This window comes from Glycine max, chromosome 3 (genome assembly GCF_000004515.6).
Source record: "Glycine max cultivar Williams 82 chromosome 3, Glycine_max_v4.0, whole genome shotgun sequence".
In the NCBI taxonomy this organism is placed as follows: domain Eukaryota; kingdom Viridiplantae; phylum Streptophyta; class Magnoliopsida; order Fabales; family Fabaceae; genus Glycine; species Glycine max.
This window is the reverse complement of record NC_016090.4, coordinates 42,657,097-42,680,989: the sequence shown is the minus strand read 5'-3', so window position 1 is coordinate 42,680,989 and position 23,893 is coordinate 42,657,097. Positions and strand designations below refer to the sequence as shown.

Genomic DNA, 23,893 nt, shown 5'->3' with positions numbered 1-23,893 from the left:
AATATCGTTTAGTTATGTATTCAACATTCAAACAACTTCATATAATTCATTCATGCGCTCGTTGAAAAACAAAACTCATCATCTTTTATTTTGATTACATATGTTAATGACTTGGGAAAAAATCATATTATAGGATAATCAATTAATTTATTGTGTGTTTTGGATGTTTCGCCGATATTTTGTTTACGCTTTTGCTAGGTATTTAACCAACGTAGCATATCTATATTTTTCTGGACTTTAATTTTTTTTTCCTTGAAGATTTTAGTTTGATCTGGATCAATTCAACTTTGTAAACATAACTAGAAAATCGATTTGATCTTTTGGTTTATTAAAAAAATGTCCTAAAGATAAATAAAATTAATTTTCTTAAACTTATAGTTTTTTATAAGTTTGGGTAAGATTGATAATTAAAATCTTTAAGGATTAAGATATGATAAAATGTGATAGAATATGTTTTTCCGAGGATCCAAGCCCAAGATGAGGCAAGTCCTACTCCTTCCTATATAATAATAATAATGTGATCACATCAAACGGTGAGGCTCTGTAACTGTCAGCATCATTCTGCCGTCGACGAAGCTGAAACTTGTTTCTTCTTTTCCTTGCGCGAACCTTTTCTACTAACCCCAATCGCTTCTCTCCCACTCCAATTCCCCATTCTTCATCTACATAACCCTAACCCCACACTCTCACACACCACCACCAACATCACATATTACATCGATTCTCAATCAAATCCCAAACGTCTTGAAACCACCGTCACGATGATGCTCAGAATTCGTAGCCGCGACGGCCTGGAGCGAGTGAGCGTCGAAAACCCCCACAGCACAACAGTGTCATACCTAAAACGGATCATCGAAACCCAATTGGGAATCCCTGTTCACAACCAAACCCTGTCCACAAACCAGAACCTCCTCTTGGCAAAATCCCTAGAAGATCTCCACCGATTCACCGACATGTCCAACCCCGACGCGCCTCTCTCGTCTCTCAACCTCGGCCACGGCTCCATGGTCTTCCTGGCCTACGAGGGTGAGCGCCGCGTGGCCGGCCCCGCCTTCAACCCCGCCGGCTCCTTCGGCCGCAAGATGACCATGGATGACCTCATCGCCAAGCAGATGCGCGTCACGCGCCAGGAGAATCCGCACTGCGAGCTCGTCTCCTTTGACCGCGACTGCGCCAACGCCTTCCAGCACTACGTCAACGACACTCTCGCCTTCGCCGTCAAGCGCGGCGGCTTCATGTATGGCACCGTCTCGGAGGAGGGAAAGGTCGAGGTGGACTTCATCTACGAGCCTCCTCAGCAGGGTTCGGAGGACAATCTCGTCTTTTTCAGGGATACCGAAGAGGAAAAGTTTGTTGAGGCTATTGCGGTGGGGTTGGGGATGACGAAGGTTGGGTTTATTTTCACGCAGACGATAACTCAGGATAAGAAGGATTACACTTTGTCGAACAGGGAGGTGCTTCAGGCTGTGGAGTACCATGCGGAGAGTGGGTTGAAGGAGTGGGTTACTGCTGTGGTTAAGCTTGAGGCGAATGAGGAAATGGGTGGTGCAGATGTGCATTTTGAAGCGTTTCAAATGAGTGATGTGTGTGTGAGGTTGTTTAAGGAAGGGTGGTTCGAGACGGAGATCAAGGAGGACGATGATCCCAAGTTGTCTAAGATGAAGAAGGATGTGGTTGTTGGGGTTAAGGATACTAGAGAGGTTGACAATGATTTCTTCTTGGTCGTTGTCAAAATCGCTGATCATCAGGTATGTATGGTACCCTGTAATCCTTCTTTGACTTCATGTCAACGTGATTGTGATTTTCTCTTAGCAATTACCATGTGCCCCTAAGCTGTTGTATGATTCTTTAATTCCTATCGCTGAGATACCAAAACAATTTATTTTTTTAGGATAAGCATCAAAAGAGTTTGTCTTCATGAGGGGTATAAAGTTTTAACATGGAGTAGGGTCAAACTGGTAATAATTATATATATTTAAAATATATAATATCAAATAATTAACTAATTATGGTAGGTAATATTTTAAATAAGCTGGGAAGGATCATATTATGCCTTATAAGTTAAAAATACTAACTTCTAAGCTTACTGATACATTGGTCAATTGAAGACTATTAGTACAATGTGCTGATGATCTAGTTGTTGATATGGTAATCTGATGTGGTTGATCAATACTTTAATTAATCATAATGAGGTATTACTTGAAGCCTTTTTTGCTTGCCATGTTATGCAAGCCTGAGCTACAAATTTCATCTGTTATAGGGTTCTTAAATTATAATTATTGGAACTTACTAGTGTATTGTCACCAAAATGCAGGGTCCTCTTTCATCATCGTTTCCCATTGAGAACCGGAACACTCAAGTGCCTATGAAGGCTTTGAAGAATCATCTGGACCGGACAAAAAATCTTCCATTTGTGAAGCGAATTTCTGATTTTCATCTTCTCCTTGTATTAGCGAGGGTTTTAGACCTGAATGCTGATGTTCCTGCATTGACGGAATGTGTGCAGACACAGACTTCTGTTCCAGAAGGTTACCAGATCCTTATCGAGTCTATGGCAAGCACTGCTTGATGCTATGGTGACAAGAGAATTATGCACTCTACATTCTGGTCTTTGCAGCAATATGGTGCATATTGCCCCATAGCACTCACTCAATGTTTCTTATGTTGGTAATTTGTACATTGCTTCTTTATTGCTGTGGAAAATTTCGGATCTGTCATTTGACTGAAAATGAGCTGACGTGGTTTACATTAATCTTTAAATTAAAGAAAGAGATAGTTCCTACCATTAGTCACTATTGTAAGTGCGATAATACTAGAATGAACACAATGTTTATTAAAACGTCTGTGCTCAAGGCTACCGGAATGCTGAACTCGCCTATGAACAACTTTTATTAATACTATACTGGAATGTTCAATAAGTTTACGGCTAAAGTTTTCTGCATCCGGCAAAATTCAGGAGGCACCCTTGATATGCCACTAAGGTATAATCACCATTGAAACCATACTATTCAAGAGGCACTCTTTGATGTGCCACTAAGTTTATACTAACCTTTCATATCAGGGGGTGCCTCTTGAATTTTATGGGGTGTATGAGATTACAACTCAATCGTGTTTTTTTTTCTTTCTCAAAGTGCTTTAAATCATGTTTTTTTTTCAGTTCAAAATAATTTTTTTACTGTTATTATCTAAAGAAGTGCTTTAAGAAAAAAAAATATTTAAGTCTTTTTAAAAATGTATTATAACTGAATTTATATATTAGTATGTCATTAAAAGGGTGTAAAATTTTGTTGTAATTAAATTTATACCAACTTAAATAATAGGCTAAATTGCATTTTTGATCTCTCAATTTAACTTCAAATTTACATTTGATTCTCCGGTAATTTAATTCACGAATTAGGTTCTTTATTTTGTAAAAAAGTGTAATATTGGTCTCCTGACGTAACAATTGGACGTTGAACGTTAGACAATGACATTGACTGTAGTCAATGTATGAGAGACATCTTGAATTGTGTTTTTTTAACCCGGTAAAAAAAATTTACCCTGGAAAAAAACCCTAAAACCAATTTTTATACAAATTCCTAACCTCAAGCCTCTGAATCCCTCTCTCATCGTCTTTGGCCCAGGAACCCCACCATCATCCTCGTCCATCGTCTTCGGCACAGTACTCCCACAATTTTTTCTTCTTCTTTTTCTTTTTTTTTTTGTAAAATGTAGGTTCGTTGTTGTGGGAAGATCGTTCTTCTCGTCTTCTTTGGGGAAACCTGGAACGCTTGGTAGTGGAACGGAGTACTGGAGGGGCTATTACCAGAGCCTTCGCCCAACTCAGATGGGCCTGTCTCTTAACATTAGTTGGTTTTACTTCTCTTATTGTTAATTGTTGTTTGTTAATACATCTTTGAGTACCTTAAATAATGTTGTCTTTGTCAATTGATTATACTTGTGTTGCAGATGTGTCGGCCAGGGCATTTTATGAGCCTATTCCTGCGATTGATTTCATTGAAAGTCATTTTAGGGTCAATCCTTCCAGGCCGAATCAAGGTATTTGTGTTAGATTTTATGTTGTTTATTGTTCATATTTGGGATACATTTTGCTTATGCATGCCTGCTAATTCACTCATGTTTCAGCCATGGTTTATGATTCAATCGCCGCCGTGCTGATTCCCTCCGCCGCAAACACTAGGAATCCGAGGAAGAAGAAGAGGGTTTGATTTTTTTCAATTCGATTTCGATTTTAAACGAACCTACCTTTTACAAAAAAAAAAAGAAGAAAAAATGGTGGGGGTACTGTGCCGAAGACGATGAGAGAGGGATTCAGAGGCTTTTGTGGTTAGGGATTTGTATAAAAATTGGTTTTAGGGTTTTTTTTCAAGGTAATTTTTTATTACCACATATGGATTAAAAAAACACAATTATGGCTCTCAGACGTTGACACGTGACAGTCAACATCACTACCTAACTGTCAACGTCCAATCGTGACGTCGAGGGATCAATATTGTATTTTTTTTACAAAATAAAGGATCCAATTCGTAAATTAAATTATCGGGTGACTAAATGCGAAATTGAAGCTAAAGTGAAAGACAAAAATGCAATTTAGCCTAAATAATAATAAAAGAAAAACATGTTTGATTTAGTTTGCATTTAACAAAACCAATTACATTATATTAGTTTGATTTGTTTTGAGTTGGACTTTACTGTATTGGAAAATTTAAACTAATGTTGGTGTTTGATTTGTTTTGAGTTGGACTTTACTGTATTGGAAAATTTAAACTAATGTTGGTTTGATTTGGATACTTGAATTTATCCTAATAGCAAGTTTGTGATAACCTAACATTTGGCATGCTCCCCTTAAACTTGATGTGATCTCACAAACTCAAGAATTAATTAAACACATGCTCTCGTAAAGTTATTGCCCTTAATAATTTATCTCTCAAACACAATGCATTTTATCATAGTTATGATTTATGAAATGACAATCCCATTATTTTAGGATCCGTTTGTGATGGTTGTGAATTTTTTATTCTTGAGTTTCATATGTAATTTTCAAAACAAAAATTGTTTGGAAAAAATAGAGTTAAAACTATTTTTAAAATACATTTACACCGTCATTATCACTGTCACCACTATCACCATCATCAATATCACCTCCATTATCATCCACATGACTTGTTACTACCATGCCACTAATATCATCATCACCACTAGCATTGGTATCATCGTATCACACCACTCTGATATTATCATCACCACCATTACAAACACCATGATTTACATCAATGGCACCACCATCCTGCTTTCATTGTGTTCATCACTAATATCATTATCATCATCATTATGACCAATATCACACAAAAATATTTTAAAACTAATTTTAATACAATATAAAACTTTAAAAATGAATTTATTTAAAACTAATCATATTTTAAAAATTGACTTAATTTTAAAAAATTAAAATCTGGTTGTTATTCTTAAAAATTTCAAAATTCAAGACTAAAAACCACTCCAATTAGTTTCTATTCGAAAAAGTGATTATTCGTACAAGATAATCAATTTTCTTATTTACAGAATAATCAAATTCTTCAAAACGTATTTTAATAAAAAAATTTGTCTGAAATGTTTTTAAAAAACGAATCCAAGGCATAGTAACAACAACATATACGTATTATATCTCCCGAAATTGCCATCGCCATCTTTCAGTTCGTAACTATAAGCAGTCACCACTCACCGCCCATTTAAACTTGTTGGATTTGAAGTTACTTATTGACAGAGGAGGATGTAGCAGGAATATCACTATATAGAAGCCAAATCATATTAATCCAAAACTCAAGCCATAATTAAAATCATATATTAAGCCAAAACATACTTCAACTTGAAGCTTAGACTCAAAACATGCAAAACTCAAGCCATAATTCGAATGAAAATAGATCCAAGACAAGATAGGGTGCTATAACCTTTAGCACCGACTAACTACCATAAAGATCAAGAAAGAAAGACCCTCTTAGCGCAACCTTCTAGCTTCCCTTTCAGACTCGAGTAGGGTGAGAATGTCTCCTTCTCTCACTGGTCCTTTAACATTCCTCATGATGTGACGGTTCTGATCATCCAGAAACTTCACTCTAACCTGGGTCACCTGTCCTCTGGATCCAGTACGACCCATTACTTTGACAACAAGTGCGTGCTTCACCTGAGACTCCATCCTGCTCAAACACAATCAAACCGTTATGAGATGAAAGTGGAAAACAAATGTGTTTAATGAATCAATGACAGATAAATCAGGAATAACATCTTCCAAATGCAAAAGGACCAAAACCTTAAATCATTAGCTCTTCAACTTTCAAATTTCAACAGAATACATCCTAACAGCGAATGAAAATTGAAGACATACAACTGGTTCCCTGGGATTATGTAAAAAAAAAATTTGGCACACATACAACGAAAAGTGAAAACCTAGTCCAGCAATAATACCAATAACAGATCAGTCTTCTTAAAAGGAATTTAATGTACTTCAACAGATATACATTTCATAAGATACAACATACACCGGATTCTTTTGTTGGAGCAGGACTGAATGAATATGTTAGTTCAAAATAAGACCCACCAAATAGTTGATGATGTTGAATAGTATATGAATTCCCAAATGAAGATTAAGGAGCATTATAATTATAAATGACAAACAAGTATGCTACTTTACAAATCCAACATAGCATTTGTTAGAACACTCGGGTCACGCTACTTACCAAACAAACCACAATCACAAACCTCATTATAAATTCAGCTAAAGCTATGCCACCCAAATCAAGAACAAAACATGACCACATACACCACAAATTCAACGTCATGTAGAAAACATTAATTCCTCCATGAAGTCGTGAACACAGTCAGGGAAATCGATACATCTTACCAGATACCCAAACTCGAATTAAAAGAAAAACATTTTTCAGAGAAATTTGAAATGGCAACGGCAATCAGGAAGCGGTGAAGCGAGAACAATACATGAAAAACAATTAATTAGAATTAGAGAAGAAGGACCGGCGGTGAATATTCAGACCTGATGTAAAAGACGAACGAAGAACGCGAGCTAGGGTTTTGGGATGCTTGCTACTCCCAGGATTTATAAATGGCCAAATAATTTCCAAAATGACATTTTTATCCCTCACGTATTTTTTTTTGTTAATTAACTTAATTACTTCATTAAAAAGGCTTAATTACTTCTTTTTTTTCCAACTAAATTTATTTTTGTTCTTTGTCTAACTGTTAATTAACTTTTTTTAAACAACCACAGTATAGTCCTTTTCGTCCTAATAGCAATGGTTTTAAACGTAGTTAATTGTAATACATTGATTTTTTTTTTTAAGCTAGCACGAAACCTGTACTACACAGATTTGAAAAAAATAAAAGAATAAATAATAAAATAAAAATAAAAACTTAAAAAATTATCCGGCCAGCATGTGGTGATTATTGGATAATTTTTATATAGATATAAATAATTAAACCTGATTGAACTTTTAATTAATATTGAAATGAAATGAAATAAAATAAAAAATATAATTAAGCATAGTTAATAATCAATAATATATAATAATGTTGTATCTTTTCATAATATAATCTTTCTACAAATCTTTATAATATTTTATTAAATATATATTAAAAATAGAAGTGAATGCACTTGATTTTTGTAAATATAAATGATTGAATACTACTATTTAATAAAAATTAAAAATAATTACAACTATTGTATGAAACGTATAAATCAGATCAAATTGATTTGGTGAATTAGATAATTCAAATCAAATAAACCAGATTGATTTAAATTATTTAGGTTAATCTGATTTTTACGCTTAGAATTCAAACTAGATTGTTATAACTGATTCAATTTTTTAATTTATGTTTTTCAACTTGAATTAATCTAATGACTCATTTAACTATTTTTTAAAATTTTACATTAGTATTAGTATATTATAAATTCCCGTACTTATTAATTTGTTAGTCTCTTTTTGTTTCTTTTTTTTATTATTTTTTTACGATATATGTGTCACAAAATATCTTGATTTTGTCATATTTATTATATAATTAAGTGACAATCATATAAAAACTAAACATTAAATAATATAAACAATTAGTTTAAGAATAAAATCTATTTTAGTCCTCTATTTTCCTTGTCTCTTTAGAAAACAAATTTAAAGTCATCTTAGTCCTTTGTATTTTTTAAGTCTTATTTTGGTTTATTATTCTTTTAAGTTAGGTCAATATGATGAAAGGATGATCCAATATTGTTAGTCCTCTTTAACGTTGGTTCTTAAAGCTAGTTTTTGTAAGCAAGAATCATTTTGCAAGTTCTTGTGTGTTGGAGTGTTACGTGGATAACAGATTGTAAGAACAGTTCTTACAGAATCGTCCATAAAAACATTTTTAATGTTTGGAATATTTGAAATGGAAGGACAACATTGGTGGTTTTCTTTCGGATACTATTGGAATGTCTATGATTACACATTTTTGTTAATTAAAATTATTATATTATATTATAATGGTTCTTAAAAATAGTCGTTGTAGTAAATTAAAATTAATTGTAATGGTGATTATTTTTATATAAAATTAAAAATGATGTTAACCATTAATGTGAGGGTTACAGCCACCAATGTAAGATAAAGAAGAAGATTAAAACAGAATAAATAATTATTTCTTGAATGTGTAAAAGATTAAAACAGAATAAATAATTATTTCTTGAATGTGTAAAGTATGGATAGAGTGAAAAAAAAATGTGACAATTATCTTATTTACTTTTGTTGTTTTTTTGTCATAAATGAAAGAGATATATGTGACAAGAATAAATTTGTCCACGTTAAAAATGATTATTTATCTAATAGAATAAAACCATTAAAAACTAAACTACCGCCGAAGTCTTCAAAAACTTAAATAAAACGATTAAAAATTCTAAAATAAAAAAAAACAAAACGATTAAAACTAAATTTAGATGGTAAATAATTATGTTATTTGGCGGGAGATTTCTCAACTCTTAATTGGAGTTCCGAAAGCCCTTATTCCTAATAGCCTCTTCTTTCTATCTATCTAATCCTGGCGACAAGAGTGTGAAATCGCTGTGTGTGTTGCAGATTAGCAGATGGAAGATCCAGCTCCACCATCCGAAGCATCCAATCGCCCCCCTCGTGTCAGTTTCAGTTCTCACACTTCTCACTAATGTTCCTTCTTTCTTCTGTTTTTTCTTCTCAATCGTGCTCTGATTCGACTTAATTCTGTTTCGCTTCTTTCAAATCAAGCAGAAGAGGGGCAGACCTCCCAAACACCTCCCCAAGGAACACGACGCCGACGCCGACCGGACCACCGTGCAAGCCGACCGAGAGAGTTCGCCCGACGACTTCGACGAAGCACCCGCTAAATCCAAGAGAAATCGTGCTTCCGAAGGAACCTCCAGCGTCGCGCACAAAGTCTCTGACCAAACCCTAATTGGTAAACTCAACACTCTCGGCTACTTTCCTTACTGCTCAAATATCTAGGGTTCAGGTTTTTAACTTATATGGTTGTTTGTTATTTTTTTTAACCGATCTCGTTAATACCGTGATTCGCGAAATTATGCTTAGTTTTTTTCTTTCTTTCTTTTTTTGTTATAATTAGTTTTTTAATGTAGTGTGTTTGTGTTTGTTTTTCCTTATTAGATTTTGTTATGCAGTAACTGGACCGGGGCTAATTTTTTTTTATTTTTTTTGTTGTATGATTTTCTGTAGAGGTGGTAAAAGGTAATGGCAAGTTTATTCCCCAGGCAGTCAAGTTTTGGGTTGAATGCTATGAAAAGGATCCAAAACCTGCAATGGTTGATCTCTTGACAATGCTGTTTGAGGTAATAATATGGAATTCTCAACCAGTTACAAAGTTTAAAAGACCACTAGCAATAGACATTATAGTTTCATATAAAAATCAAAAGCGAAAAGGAAGATTAAAAAAAAAAACCGGTAAACTTTATTACTTCATCAATGCTCAAAAACATCCTCATTGTTTTATGAACTCTAACAGATAGTGACAAAATGAAATTTTAAATTATGTAGGCATGTGGAGCCAAGTACTGCGATAAGAGTGATCTTGTGGATGAGACTGATGTTGATGAAGTTGTAATTGCTCTTGTCAACTGTGCTAAAAGGGTATACAACTTGTTCCCTTTTATTTTTGTTTCCTGCAGTGTTATCAATTGCGAAAGATGGTGGAAAGCCAATAATCTGCTATATCATATAGCGGATAGCCGGATAGCATCGTGAGCATGTAACAGAGGTCACATATAATGGTTGAAATATTTGATATATATACACTATATATGTATATAAAACTAAGTTGTATGCAAATAAAAATAAAATACATAAAATTGGCATAATATTAATTATTAACTCAAAAGTTCAATTGGCATATGTATATAGTCCCAAGTGGATCTGAGAAATTCCGCTATGCAATAGCGCTACAGGCCTATAGCGCACTATAGCAACTATTTAACAACATTGGTTTCCTGTTTATTTTTTTCCCAAAATTTACTAATTTCTTAGTAGTAGTATGTGTCCTTGCCTCTTCTCTTTTGATATAATGTTCAAATTATGACTTAGATGTGGACATTTATCGTCTCTTTTTTACCTTTGACATTCTAGGGTGAAGTTGAAGATTATCAAAATTCCAAAAAGAAAGAGATTAAAAACTTCAAAGAGAATCTAGAATCATTCTGGGACAATTTGGTTCGTGAGTGTCAGCATGGCCCATTGTTTGATCAAGTTTTATTTGACAAGTGCATGGACTATATCATTGCACTGTCATGGTAAGTATGCTATTTAAAACTTCTGACTCTAGGAAAATATATATACCATGACTTATCTGCTACTGTACATATGTAGCACCCCTCCAAGAGTATACCGTCAAGTTGCATCATTGATGGGTCTTAGTCTGGTCACATCATACATAACTATTGCTAATATGCTTCGTGCTCAAAGAGAGACTACTCAGAGACAGTTGGAAGCTGAGAAAAAGAAAAGAACTGAGGGGCCTCGAGTGGATTCACTAAAGAAAAGGTCTTCTGATACTCATGATAGAATACAGTTGTTGGAGGAGATGATGCGCAAGATATTTACTGGGTAGGAGTTTGCTAAATTAAGAAACTATTTTTCTTTATAAAGGCAAAGAAAACAATATTTTATCACAAGTATTGTATTTGCTGTGGCTGTATATCTAACCTGTCCATTTAATGCTTTTTTGAAGGTTATTTGTGCATCGCTACAGAGACATTGACCAAAATATTAGAATGTCATGCATCGAATCGTTGGGTGCATGGATCCTGTCATACCCATCACTTTTCCTGCAGGATTTGTACTTGAAATATCTTGGATGGACGCTGAATGACAAAGTAATGAACATGTTTTTAAGTTTTTCTCATGCAACTTTACTATACAATTTATTGCCTTCCTTTAACTTTTTCCCTAACACTCCATTTTGTAGAATGCTGGTGTAAGAAAGGCTTCTATAAGTGCTCTGCAAAATCTTTATGAGGTGGATGATAATGTGCCAACCCTTGGTTTATTTACTGAAAGATTTTCTAGCCGGATGATTGAGCTTGCTGATGACATTGATGTTTCTGTGGCTGTTCAAGCCATAGGTCTTGTTAAACAATTACTAAGGTCTGAATTTCAAATCTTTTTCATTTACATATTACCGGTTTACTGGTGAGTTTTTATGCAACAAATTGTATATTGAGAATTGATTTCTTGGTTCACTGCAGACATCAACTTATTCCTGAAGATGACTTGGGTCCTTTGTATGATTTGTTGATTGATGACCCCCCAGAAATCAGGCATGCCATTGGAGCATTAGTGTATGATCACTTGATTGCTCAAAAATTTAATAGCCTCCAATCAGGATCAAGAGGTCTTAAAATTTTCACTTTATATTTTTACCATTATTTTGACTATGACAAACATTTGATGAAGACAATTTTTTTTCCAGATGAAACTGGCAATACCTCTGAGGTCCATCTAAAGAGAATGTTGCGAATTCTGGAGGAGTTCCCACAAGATCCAATTTTGAGCATTTATGTAATTGATGATGTGTGGGAGTACATGACAGCTATAAAGGTATGGCCTTACTAATAATAATAGGAAGGAACATTGAACAGAGTGATGGCTTCACCTTTTGACCAACACATCTTTTGTTTGGCTGTTTGCTCATGTATCTCTGTGGACTGAATATTCCACTTGAAAGAGGCTTTTTTTTGGGGGGGGGGGGGGAGGCTAGGGTTTTTTAGTTTCTTGGGTGAGAACTGCTGTTGGACCAGCACCCCAAACAGTCCTACAATTGGGGAGTTTTTTTTTTTTAAATCATATATTATACTATTATAAATACTATAAGGTACTCTATGATATTTAAAAATTATAGAAATATTAATACATAATTATATATTATATAATTTAATATATAAATATTTATGAATAGAAAAAATGTTATTAAACAAATACATATATTTTCACTGATATACTGATATTATATAATAAAAACTAAATATATTAAAATCTAGAAAACCAACATATGTGTGTATTGAGAATTGTGGTCATCCCACTATTGTTTTTTGGGGTGGCCGCTCTGCACTGCTATTTGTGATTGACTACTATGCTTTATCGGGAACTTTTGTCACCTGAGCAGCTCAGTAGCACCCCTAATTATTTTTTATTTTTTTATATATATCTCAGTCAACAATGGCATTTCTATTTTACTGAAAATATCTTTGGACTAAAAAGGAACAATGTTATTATTTTTTTGAAGATTTCAGAGAATAGATCGGGTAGAAATCTGGTATGCTGGATTAAATCTCACTCTTCTGAGTTTCTGCATGATGTTTTTTTCTTTCAAATCATCTGTATGTTTAGGGATTGCTGCCCTCTGGATATTATGCCAAAGAGCAGCACCTAAAATTGTTCTAGTCATATTTATCAACGTGTTGTACTGAGTAATATTTAGTGGTTTCTTGATGGTACTCAATATTTGTTTGCAGGATTGGAAGTGCATTATATCCATGCTCCTTGATGAAAGTCCATCAGTTGAGCTCTCTGACAGTGATGCAACAAACTTGGTGCGACTCCTGTGTGCATCCGTGAAAAAGGCTATTGGAGAGAGGATTGTGCCTGCTACAGATAACAGAAAGCATTACTACAACAAAGCCCAGAAAGTTTGTGACGTCTTGACTTTTTAAATCCAAATATCCAATATCTGATTTTTTAAGTCCTGCACCCGTTGATTTAGTTTTTGTTTAATATACTGGTCTTTGATCTATGTGTTTCACATGATGTTTAATGTTTATTTTGACAAAGAAAAAGTTTCAGCAAATCATGCTTTCATATATAGTATACATAGTTTTATTCTTACTATCGTTTCTAGTATTTTTATGGAATTTTTTTCAATTGTGTTTTCAAAGTATAAATCTCTAATTACTTCAGAAATTCATGGTTAAATTGTTTTGGGTAGCAAAGAATGTGTTCATTAGATCCTTGATCAGTAATAATTCAATGAGTACTATTTGTAATTTGTCAAAGTTCATTGTGATAGAAGGTTTGTTTTATTGTTCTTTATGACAGACTCTAATCTTTTCTCCTTCAATTAATGACAGGAAGTATTTGAAAGTAACAAACAGGATATAACTGTTGCCATGATGAAGACTTACCCATTACTCTTGCGAAAATTCATTTCAGATAAAGCAAAAGTCTCATCACTGGTTGAGATTGTTTTGCATATGAACCTTGAATACTATTCCTTGAAGAGGCAGGAACAGGTTGGTGAATTTTTCTCGTGGGTTGTTTCAGATTCTGTTCATGTCGTTTCTGAAAAATTGATTAGTGCTTGCTTTTCAGAATTTCAAAAATTTACTCCAACTCGTGAAAGAAGCATTTTTTAAGCATGGTGACAAGGACCCTCTTAGGGCTTGTGTGAAGGCTATTGATTTTTGTTGCATAGAAAGTCAAGGGGAATTGCAAGATTTTGCTCGTAATAAATTAAAGGAACTTGAAGATGAAATCATTGCAAAGCTGAAATCCGCTATTAAAGAAGTACTGGTATGTTCTATGAAGCTCAAATGCCATATTTTCTGTTACTTTTGGATCTCAGAGGAGAAACCTAACACATAGTTAGATGACATTGCAGGATGGTGGTGATGAATATTCTCTTCTTGTAAACTTGAAGAGGTTGTATGAACTCCAACTAAAAAGATCTGTGCCTATCAATAGCCTATATGAAGACATTGTCACGGTGCTACGTGGTAATAGGGATATGGAGGATGAGGTGTGTAATGGGTTGCTCACAACAGGTATTATGTTTTCCACAACATTGTTACTTGTGTTTGATTATTAATTTTTTGCTTATTTCCATACAGGTTGTTGGTTTCCTGCTTCTGAACATGTATTTGCATCTGGCTTGGGGTCTACAGTCTATAGTAAATGAAGAAGCTGTTTCTGAAGCATCCTTAAATTCTCTTTTGTCTAAGCGTGATACCTTGTTACAAGAACTTGAATACTTTCTCAACTTGGCTGATGATAACAGGGAAGGGGGTAAATATACAAGTGAACTCGGCTGCAGAGTAAGGGAGCTCTGAATTGTTTTCCTTTTTCTTTCTCTATTATAAATATATCATGTCTCGATTATCCAAATTTGGTCTGATGAGTTTTTATTTTTTTTCTGAAGGTATGCACTATACTTGCAGAAACATGGTTCTTATTTAGGACAACAAATTTCAACAAGACAAAACTGGAAAAATTAGGATATCAGCCTGACACAGATATGCTTCAGAAGTTCTGGGAACTTTGTCAACAACAGCTTAATATTTCAGGTGACCATAGACAGATGTGCCTAAGATGATGAACAAGTGTAGAGATTCATCTTATGTTTCATAATTAAATTGAAACAAATTTCACAGTATCAATTTTTATTGTCTACTGTCTCTAGGTTGAACATGACATTTGAAGTTCATATTGCTTATTTAAGTTGGTGTTAATATTGTTAAATCTTCTTGTTGATGTATCCTTTATCCTTATATATCTACTGTGTACCCTTCTTGTTTATAGTGATAGAAGTCAGTTTCACTTGTCTATCAATTTTCAGATGAGGCAGAAGATGAAGATGTTAATAAAGAGTATGCTGTGGAGACAAATAGAGATGCTGTGATGATTGCTGCTGCAAAGCTGATCGCAAATGATGTTGTTCCAAAGGTGGATTGTTATTTTGTTTGTGATGTTATGACTAATGCCACTTTTTCTAGGCAAAAATATTTTTGTTTCCTGTGAAATTCGCTTTGATGTCAAAATTTGGCTATTCCTGATGCAGGAGGATCTTGCTTCTGAGATTATTTCACATTTTGTGATGCACGGTACAAGTGTGGCTGAGATTATAAAACATCTGATCACAGTTTTGAAGAAAAAAGATGTTGATTTGGCTAGCATTTTTCTGGAAGCACTTAAAAAGGTAAGCCTTTTGTTGTAGTTTAATAATTGCTGTTCCTCAATGCCTGCTTATATATGCATGGTAGATGAAGTTGGTTTTTGTCCTTATGAGGATTACCTTTAGCAACAATAAACAGTCAAAATTTAGTCACATGTCCTATTTAATTGAAATATGAATACAAAAGTAACTTGCTATATTTTATATTTAAAGTGAAACTTATAGCTAAATATTTGCCTCTAACTGTTAAGGGGTATCTTATCCAAATCAGTATCTTATTGAAATATGAATACAAAAGGAAGAGTATTGTACTGGAGAAACAAAAGGAATATTATATTTCAGAGTGCTCCCCATTCCAAACCCTTTAATTTTGCACTTTTAGCTTGGGCTCAATGTTGACATAGTTCAACATAGGATCCACTTCTTGCCTAGAAGAAGCAGTTCAACTGAGCTTTTCTTTGCAGTGCTTTATGGATAAAGAACTATAGTTTGCATTGATAGGAAATGTGGGTTTGTGATTCCACCATCCTCTGCCTAAGGAAGAACACCATATTTCTATTCACCCTCCTGTCCCCTCTTATATAGTTCTACCCTTAATTCTTCACCGATTTATTTTGGCAGGCATACCATAGGCATCTTGTCAATATGTCTGGAAGTGAGAATGTTTCTTCAGAAAACAACTCTTCCTCAGGATGTAAAGATCTGGCTGCTAAGCTTTCTGGAACATTTATCGGTGTTGCCCGGATCAAACACAGACCTGACATTTTAAAAGTTGTCAGGGATGGTATTGAATATGCTTTTGTAGATGCTCCAAAACAATTGTCATTTCTTGAAGAGGCAGTGCTCCATTTTGTGTCAAAACTGACTGCACCTGATCTATCGGACATGTAAGAGTTTGTTTCTCATTTTGTTGGTGTTATTCAGAACCATTTGCTGCTATACACATTTTAATTCATCTCTATGAATAGCACGAAGGATGTTCAACAGCGAACAACAAATGTCAATACAGACGAGAACCCCAGTGGCTGGCGTCCCTATAAAGTATTTATTGCCAACTTACTAGAAAAATGTGCAAAGAATGAGGGATTTCAAGGTAATTTATGCAATTTTTCTGCTTAGTTATTTACCATACTGTCAAATACTTTCCATAAAGCAACGACTGGTTTGATCTAACTGAAACATAATATATGAAATAGTCATTATTTATTTTACAAATTTTGGAAAATTCAAGGCATTATATGTAACTAGTGAATGGCATTTGCCAAATATGTTTCTCCAGTTGTGACTTGATTATTTTCCCTTGCAAGTTCATTCTGGATCCAATGTGCTGGGCTTGACTATGCTGACTCAGTCATTCACCTGCTATTGTTTCTGTCTCTTGGTTGTTATTCTAGTGTTCTTATGCTTCTCTCTTTACAAATGCACACTTGTGGTCTCTACATTTTTTGTTGGGCAATTTTGTTGTATGTCTGTTGCTGTTTCATTTGCTGTATATTTGGGCAATTTTTGAGAGTGGCATTTTTAATTTTGGGAGAAATGAGATTGTATTTCCTTTCTTTGATCGATAGTCATGGGCTTGTTGGGGCCATCATATAAAAGATAGTCTTAACTGAAAGTGATAAGGATCAAGAATGTCAGATTTATTCATTAGAGGATGCTCAATAGTGTGCAAATAATAGCTGTTAATGTAAATATTCAGGTGCTATTAGACGTTCAATGATGGCTTTGCCATTTTTCTTTGGCTTTGCAATTAAATAGTTGTTCATTTCTCTTTGGCTCTAGTTTCTCTGGATTTGTACTTGTGTCTCATTTTCCATGAATTGACGATTGCTTGTGTCTGTAACCATATTTCCTTCAGATTATCAACATAAAAAGTGCGTCCATGGTAGTCATAATACTTTTGAGTTGACTGCTTGCTTGAGCACTATGGTGCATGTGAACTAAACTTTCCTTTAGTGCTGACATCTTGCTACAATTTATATTTTTAACAATTTTAGTAATATTTAAATTACATCAAATATCTTCTTTCCTTTCCTTTGCACGTTACATGATGTAACTTAAGATGACAAGGATGGATATTTTTTTAATGAAATAATCGTTTTTTATAATTCTCTTTAAAAGCTTTTAATCAATAACTTTTTGGGGCCCAAACTTATTAATTCCAAACACGCAACATAATGACTAACTGAGATAATCATTTTCAGATGAGAAAGAAGGGGTTTCTGTTAGGCGTAGGGGCCGTCCTCGGAAGAGGCAAAACATACCAGGAAAGAAGCTTTTTGATGAGCAGAGTTCAAGTGAAGATGAGGATTCCATTAGTGCATATGAACAAGATGCACAAGATGAAGGGAAAAGACAAGAGGATGAGGATGACGATGACCGATTGATAAATTCAATCCCATCATCATCCAAGCTTAGGTCACTGGGAGTTTCTAGGGGGGAAAGCAAAGTATCTGCTTCTAGAACATCAGGTATCTTGCATTAGCCTCTTGCTGCTAGACACTGAGCAAGCTATTTCTACAGCATTTTAAAACAATTTCACATGTCTGACTTTGGAAATGAATTTTGTTTTTCCATCCAAGATAATTTGAGATATCATTGAAGTGCTTGCTTGATAATTGATATTTTCACATCATTGAAGTGATTGTGTTCTGTACATGCTTGCCTAATGTGCTGCTGATTCTCTTTTTCTTTTATTTTTTCAAATAACTCATCTTGAAAAGTTTGTAAATAAATCTTGTTTTCTTGAGCTTTTCTGATCGAGGATGCAACTTCTTTGGAGATTTTACAACCTCAATAAATTTCTACTCCAATACGAGACATGACTGATTGTAGCTGTTATTATATATTTTTATTCGTTGATTGTAGCTGTTATCTTATGCTGCTTTGATGTTGTTTTTTCTGGTTAATTCTGCCTCTTGTTAATATATGGTGAACGTTTGGTTCCAGAAAATATATATAAATGTTTAGTCATCTGTAGTAGTAGTTCTGTATTTCCCCTAACTTCTGTCACTGTCTTTTCATTGTGCAGGGGCATCAAGCTAGTCTTCCACAGTTGTTGTTTACTATTATACGTTGACAATTGCTTTGGTACTCATTAATTACTACACTTATTAAGATTAGGAGTAGTAGTACTTGTTTATTATTCAACTTGCAGAATGTATATATGGAGCTTGTTCTGATCAAGTTTCCCGGTCTTTCTGCTGAAAATACATTAGTACAGTACCATGCCTCTTGACTGCTGATTTTGAGCTGAAAATACATTAATTATCTCCTCGCTTACAAATTTCACCATGGTGGTCAACGTTGTCTGATTCTATGCTGAGTGAAAATTATAATTTATACATGAAATTCTAAGTTCAATTTTTGGTTGCCCGGCGTAATAATCCATGCATGGTGAGCAAAATAAATCATTCATAGAATGGAATGAGATTATGTTATTTTGAAAATGTAACTAATTTTTTTTATTAAAATTTTGAATGACAATTTAGGTGGGATATTATTCATGATTTCGGTGCTGCTTTTCAACTAAAATTATAATTTTATGTTAATAACTCACGATAAAGATCAATACATCTAATTCGTCAAAAAGTATTTATACAGATATACTTAAGTTGTCTATTTTATATGGCTTTCGTGTTTTTTTTTTTAAAAAAAAATTAGTTACCAAACAAAACAATCTTTTTATATATACCGAAAAACACAAGGTGATGACACGTGATTTCTTGTTACTGCGATGAAGAATTACTCAATCTTGAGCTGAACAGAGGAATTGGTTTATATTAATGTAAGACTTAGAATTTTTACATTGTTTAATAATTTTATATAATATAATGTTTATTGATTAATTATATAACTGTCAAATTAAATAAATAGAATGTATATATAATTTTATTTTTAATGTTTTAATTGGGTATATAAAGTTAATTTTGGATTCATTATAAATTGTATAAAATACAACTTTAATGAAGTTAAATTAGTTAGTAGGCTCTAAGCTAAAAGTTTTTAATTGGTCTGGACACAGTTGCAAAGGATGACTCTAACACATTAAGATGAAAATGAGAAATGTGAGTGAAAAGAGGTGAAGAAAAGTTGAAAAAACCGTAAATAATTAAACATTAGAAATTGAAATTTAGATAAAGGAAAGAGGTGGCGGTTGGAGAGAGAGAGAGAGAAGGTGGTGGCCAACGGAGAAGCAAAAACAAAGGCTCTCGGTAAAAAGAGAAAAAATGCGGGAAAGAAAGCGTGATAAAAAAGAGGGAAGAAAAGCTTCCGTCACTGAAAGGGTGCCAGTTCCATAACCGTATAGCTGCTTCTCTCGGCGCTTCATGCGTTTGACTATTAACAAAATTGACGAGTCTGAGATAGATTTAACGAGAATCCTAGGGAGTAGAGAAGCTGAAAGCTGAGGATGCCACTCCAATTCCTTATGATGTCGTAAACCACGTTAAAGGAGGCTACTAGTTTTTATTTGTTCTTCCTGCTTGCTTTCCATACTTATTTTATTTTTTAGTTGGAAGAGCCATTACATTACTTATGCACAAAATCAGACCAGCAAGTTAAGTTAAGTTTTGTTTTGTTCTCTAAATACTAGGATATGTTTTATTTTGCCCATTGTGAATGTGCGATTATTTATTATTTGTGTGATTTGTCAAGAGCTCTTTTCATGGCATGACAGCAAAATTCTAGGGACTACTAGAAATCAAATCTTTTTTTATGTTAAGTTGAGAACTTTTAACCCAATGATAATCTTTTTTTGATAAAAAGTTATTAAATGATATAAGAATTTTCTTCACTAAATTAGTGTGAATCAATCAAAAACTATTTTTATTTTACTTTATTTTGTAAAATGAAAATGTTCATAATATCGAAGTAATAAATAAAATTTAACTCAAGAAAAAAATTGAAAGTGGAAAAAAGCAATCAAGTCGTAAATGAGTTCAATATATTCAGTTTAAGGCTTAAGCTAATATATATATATATATATACTTTAAAATTGATGAGGCAAACTCAAGTATTTCTTTTTACATGTCAAGCTTAAATTTAAAAAAGGTTAACTTACTCATTTAATTCCTATAGTTTCTTATTTTTTAAGTTTTAAGGTGGTTTTTTTAGTTCCTACAGGTTACATTTTAATTCTCTTTTAATCTCTCTAGTTTTTGAAAGTGGTCTTTTTACTTTTTTAGTCCTTACCATTTTCAAATTATAGAGATTAAGAGAAAATTAAAATGTAAACTATAGAGACTAAGAAAATTACTTTAACCTTTAAAAAATAATACAAAGAAAATATTCAAAATATTTGAGATTATAAATGCTTGATGATAGATGAAAGAGTGATGTTGGGTCTTTCTTTCAATTTTGGACTTTTTTTTTAACAGCTTACTATTTGGCTGTAAATTAAGTGTATAAAATAGATATAAATAGAAGAATAATTAAATGAAATCAATATTATCTTAGACTTTGAACAAATAATAACAAAAGATTTCTTTGAAAAGATATTTTTTTTAAAAAAAGTATTCTATAGAAAACTATAATTAAAATTCTTTTTGTAACACCAAATCTATTTATTTTTAAGCAAAAAATATATCATTGACTAAGAGGATGAAGAGTGAGAGAAAAGAAAAATAAAATATAGGTACAAAAAAATGTTTTTATATGAAGATATGACTAAGAGTAAGATCTCACGGATAAAAAAAAGTGCAAGGTCTCAGGTTTACCACTCCAGCCCATTAACGAAAGGTCCAATAAGAGAAGCCCGGTGCGCAAAACCAAAACCCTAGGAATGAGATACACTATAAAAGACGCTGCAAAGAAGGCTTTTGAAGAGTGATCCTTCTACCCTAACTAAAGCCGAGCAGCGAGAGAGAGAAACCCTAGCAAAAATGCCGGCTGGTCACGGTTTGAGATCCCGCACCAGAGATTCCTTCTCTCGTCCCTTCAGGAAGAAGGGTACCATCGCCCTCACCACATACCTCAGAACCTACCACGTCGGCGATTATGTCGACGTCAAGGTTAACGGCGCCGTCCACAAGGGAATGCCACACAAGTTCTACCATGGCCGCACCGGTCGCGTCTGGAATGTCACCAAACGTGCTGTTGGGGTCGAAGTCAACAAGCAGGTCTCGCACTCTCTTCCTTAACCCTAACACTCTATTTACTTTTCTGCTTCTCGATCTGTTTTGTTATGTCTTTTTTATCGTGATACTATCGCTTCCAATTCAGATTCTATCTTCTTAATTGTTGATTTTTGCTGTTCGTTAGCTTGTACTGTTGATGTCGGTTTCAAGGTTCATGTGCGTTTTGTAGGCAATGATTTATCTTTTCTGCGCATTATTGTTACCCCTTCATATATATTTTAATGGCATTTTCTCGATTGGGGTTCTGCCCGTGTGTTAATTTTAGTTTCTAGGGTTTTATGTGTATGCCTCGTTGATTTTGGGAATGGTTTTATTGAAATTACTTTTTGATGTTTCATTCAGGTCGGCAACAGAATCATAAGGAAGAGGATTCACGTGCGTGTGGAGCATGTTATGCCATCAAGGTGCACTGAGGAGTTCCGCCTTAGGAAGATCAAGAATGATCAGCTCAAGGCTGAGGCCAAGGCCAAGGGTGAGAAGATCAGCACCAAGAGACAGCCTCAGGGTCCCAAACCAGGTTTCATGGTCGAGGGGGCAACGTTGGAGACAGTTACCCCTATTCCCTATGATGTCGTCAATGACCTCAAGGGAGGTTATTAGTTTCATTCTCGTTGTTGGTCTGCGTAGTTTTTTTGTTTGGGGATTATTAGTCCTTTTTTGTGTTGGAAGAGAAACAATTCAGACTATTAAAATATTTTTGTTGTTTTATTTGATGTTCTAAATACATGGATATGTTTTTGTTTCGCTCGTCATAAATGTGCTTTTTCTCATTGTTCCTCCCCTTTTATGAATGGTTTTTTTCAAGGCCTCATCATACCAATAACTTGCATCTAAGGTGGTGGTAGAACGAGAGTCGATTGGTTGTGTGTGTAATGGGAAGTGCGATAATTTGAATTGGTGAAAATTTGAAATGCTAAGTTGTTTCATCTTAGCACCAAATACGGCATATAAATGTTTGATTTTGGGGTTTTGGCGTGTGAAGTATGAGTGGGCGAGGTTATGTAAATGTCTATGTTGTTTGGAGGTGTCTCTGGTCTGGCATCAAATTTTTTGAATCTATGCATTCGTTAAGAGTGTAGTTGATTTGTCTTATAAACATCTTATAATTTGGTGGTTGCATTTATAGGTGACCAAAATAAACTGTCGTCTAAAATTCATTTAGAACTAAGAGCGATGTTGGAGTGAAGGAATAACGTTGTGTGAAAACAATTTAGCATACTTTGATGGCTGCCCTTATGTTGCATCACCCCCTTATGGAACCTATTCTTCACATTAATTTTAGGATTAGCTTGTTTAAATTTCGCTCACTTAAAAAGATAAAGTGCAATGTCTATTTTTTTTTTAAACTTTAGATGACCCCCAAGTCCTTCAGCTTACTATGATGGTTTGTTGCTGATTTTGTGGGTGCATAAATGTATCTCTTATTTATGGCGTTACAACAATTACGCTTCCTCCTAATGCTGCATTGGGACGATCTCTTTTGTTTGAAATTCTCGTGACAAGCTCTCCTTTAGGACAGTCTACAGCCTCTGCCTCAATTTTCCTCGAAGTGATTGACTCCTGTGGTGTAGGGGCTGCCTTCTTATAAGCCCAAAGAGGCATTTTACCATTTTCATCCACGTGGTATAAACTCTACATACCGCGAATTGGTTCCACAGCAATATCAATAAACACATTTTGAAGCACCTGTTTTCTATTTGTTTCACTTTAGTGTTCACAAATAAAAAAATCTACAATTTTGAATATGTTTATTTATATTTATTTATATTTTAAATGAATATGCAAGGTATATAAAATTAATAAGTTAACTAAAATTGTGATTTTTTGACATGCGAGAACTAAAATTGCTAAAAATATAATAAAATTGTGAATCAAGAACTAAAAGGAATTAAAACTGTAATTTAGCGAATTAGCGTGTCTCAGATAAAGCGTGTATAGTGTGTGTGTGAGTGTGAAGGGAAGGTGGAAGGTGTAGGATTTCACCTTCAAAATCGATAGGTATGTGCTGTGTGCTCAAATAAGAAATTAGAAACAACATTCTTTGACCTTGAATGTTTCAATCTTCATTCGTATACCATTTTTGTCCATTTGGTTGGTCATCTGTAACATTGCTGATAACACTATCGGGTAATAAAAGTAGCTAAATTGGCAAGTAGAAAATATTGTTGAATGTTATGATATTGGTCACATCATCTCCGATGACCTCCATCATCACCATTCACCGCAAAGTTTTCTTGGGGAAGCGTTAAACATCCCTAAATCTTCTATCCCAAAGTCATCCACCCCATTTTCAACCAGGG

At 34.1% G+C, this 23,893-nt stretch overlaps 4 protein-coding genes across 6 annotated transcripts; 3 read left to right on the top strand and 1 right to left on the bottom strand.

Moving 5' to 3' along the window:
* Positions 1-441: 441 nt before the first annotated feature.
* Positions 442-2,729, top strand: LOC100811623 (NPL4-like protein 1). Its single transcript, XM_003521475.5, has 2 exons — positions 442-1,748; positions 2,315-2,729. The coding sequence occupies exons 1-2, from the start codon at positions 762-764 to the stop codon at positions 2,567-2,569; spliced, it is 1,242 nt and encodes a 413-aa protein (XP_003521523.1). The 5' UTR covers positions 442-761; the 3' UTR covers positions 2,570-2,729.
* Positions 2,730-5,820: 3,091 nt separating this feature from the next.
* LOC100811085 (40S ribosomal protein S28) lies at positions 5,821-7,089 on the bottom strand. 2 transcript variants are annotated; one of them, XM_003521474.4, is made up of 2 exons: positions 7,046-7,089; positions 5,821-6,194 (listed from the first exon to the last, which is right to left on the bottom strand). In XM_003521474.4, exon 2 carries the CDS (start codon positions 6,191-6,193, stop codon positions 5,996-5,998), a length of 198 nt encoding a protein of 65 aa, XP_003521522.1. In that variant the 5' UTR covers position 6,194; positions 7,046-7,089; the 3' UTR covers positions 5,821-5,995. The 2 variants fall into 2 exon arrangements, with proteins under 2 accessions (XP_003521522.1, XP_006577119.1); XM_006577056.4 differs by lacking the exon at positions 7,046-7,089 and adding an exon at positions 6,308-6,956.
* Positions 7,090-8,995: 1,906 nt separating this feature from the next.
* On the top strand, positions 8,996-18,742 carry LOC100810550 (sister-chromatid cohesion protein 3). 2 transcript variants are annotated; one of them, XM_003521473.5, is made up of 22 exons: positions 8,997-9,163; positions 9,276-9,462; positions 9,738-9,850; positions 10,056-10,148; positions 10,641-10,804; positions 10,881-11,117; positions 11,242-11,386; positions 11,479-11,657; positions 11,759-11,904; positions 11,983-12,110; positions 13,025-13,198; positions 13,637-13,798; positions 13,878-14,078; positions 14,167-14,304; positions 14,396-14,599; positions 14,704-14,848; positions 15,121-15,227; positions 15,343-15,480; positions 16,078-16,343; positions 16,425-16,549; positions 17,661-17,927; positions 18,488-18,742. In XM_003521473.5, the coding sequence occupies exons 1-22, from the start codon at positions 9,116-9,118 to the stop codon at positions 18,499-18,501; spliced, it is 3,381 nt and encodes a 1,126-aa protein (XP_003521521.1). In that variant the 5' UTR covers positions 8,997-9,115; the 3' UTR covers positions 18,502-18,742. The 2 variants fall into 2 exon arrangements, with proteins under 2 accessions (XP_006577118.1, XP_003521521.1); XM_006577055.4 differs by having other exon boundaries at positions 8,996-9,163; positions 11,759-12,110.
* Positions 18,743-21,277: 2,535 nt separating this feature from the next.
* Positions 21,278-22,411, top strand: LOC100305629 (putative 60S ribosomal protein L21). The gene is made up of 2 exons (NM_001251281.3): positions 21,278-21,575; positions 21,936-22,411. Exons 1-2 carry the CDS (start codon positions 21,339-21,341, stop codon positions 22,191-22,193), a joined length of 495 nt encoding a protein of 164 aa, NP_001238210.2. The 5' UTR covers positions 21,278-21,338; the 3' UTR covers positions 22,194-22,411.
* Positions 22,412-23,893: the final 1,482 nt, after the last annotated feature.

Coding starts and splice junctions, on each gene's coding strand:
- LOC100811623 (XM_003521475.5), top strand. CDS start 762: ATGATGCTCAGAATTCGTAGCCGCGACGGCCTGGAGCGAGTGAGCGTC. Junction 1,749..2,314: donor TCAAAATCGCTGATCATCAG/GTATGTATGGTA, acceptor ACCAAAATGCAG/GGTCCTCTTTCATCATCGTT.
- LOC100811085 (XM_003521474.4), bottom strand. CDS start 6,193: ATGGAGTCTCAGGTGAAGCACGCACTTGTTGTCAAAGTAATGGGTCGT.
- LOC100810550 (XM_006577055.4), top strand. CDS start 9,116: ATGGAAGATCCAGCTCCACCATCCGAAGCATCCAATCGCCCCCCTCGT. Junction 10,805..10,880: donor TATATCATTGCACTGTCATG/GTAAGTATGCTA, acceptor GTACATATGTAG/CACCCCTCCAAGAGTATACC. Junction 16,550..17,660: donor AAAGAATGAGGGATTTCAAG/GTAATTTATGCA, acceptor AATCATTTTCAG/ATGAGAAAGAAGGGGTTTCT.
- LOC100305629 (NM_001251281.3), top strand. CDS start 21,339: ATGCCGGCTGGTCACGGTTTGAGATCCCGCACCAGAGATTCCTTCTCT. Junction 21,576..21,935: donor GGGTCGAAGTCAACAAGCAG/GTCTCGCACTCT, acceptor TGTTTCATTCAG/GTCGGCAACAGAATCATAAG.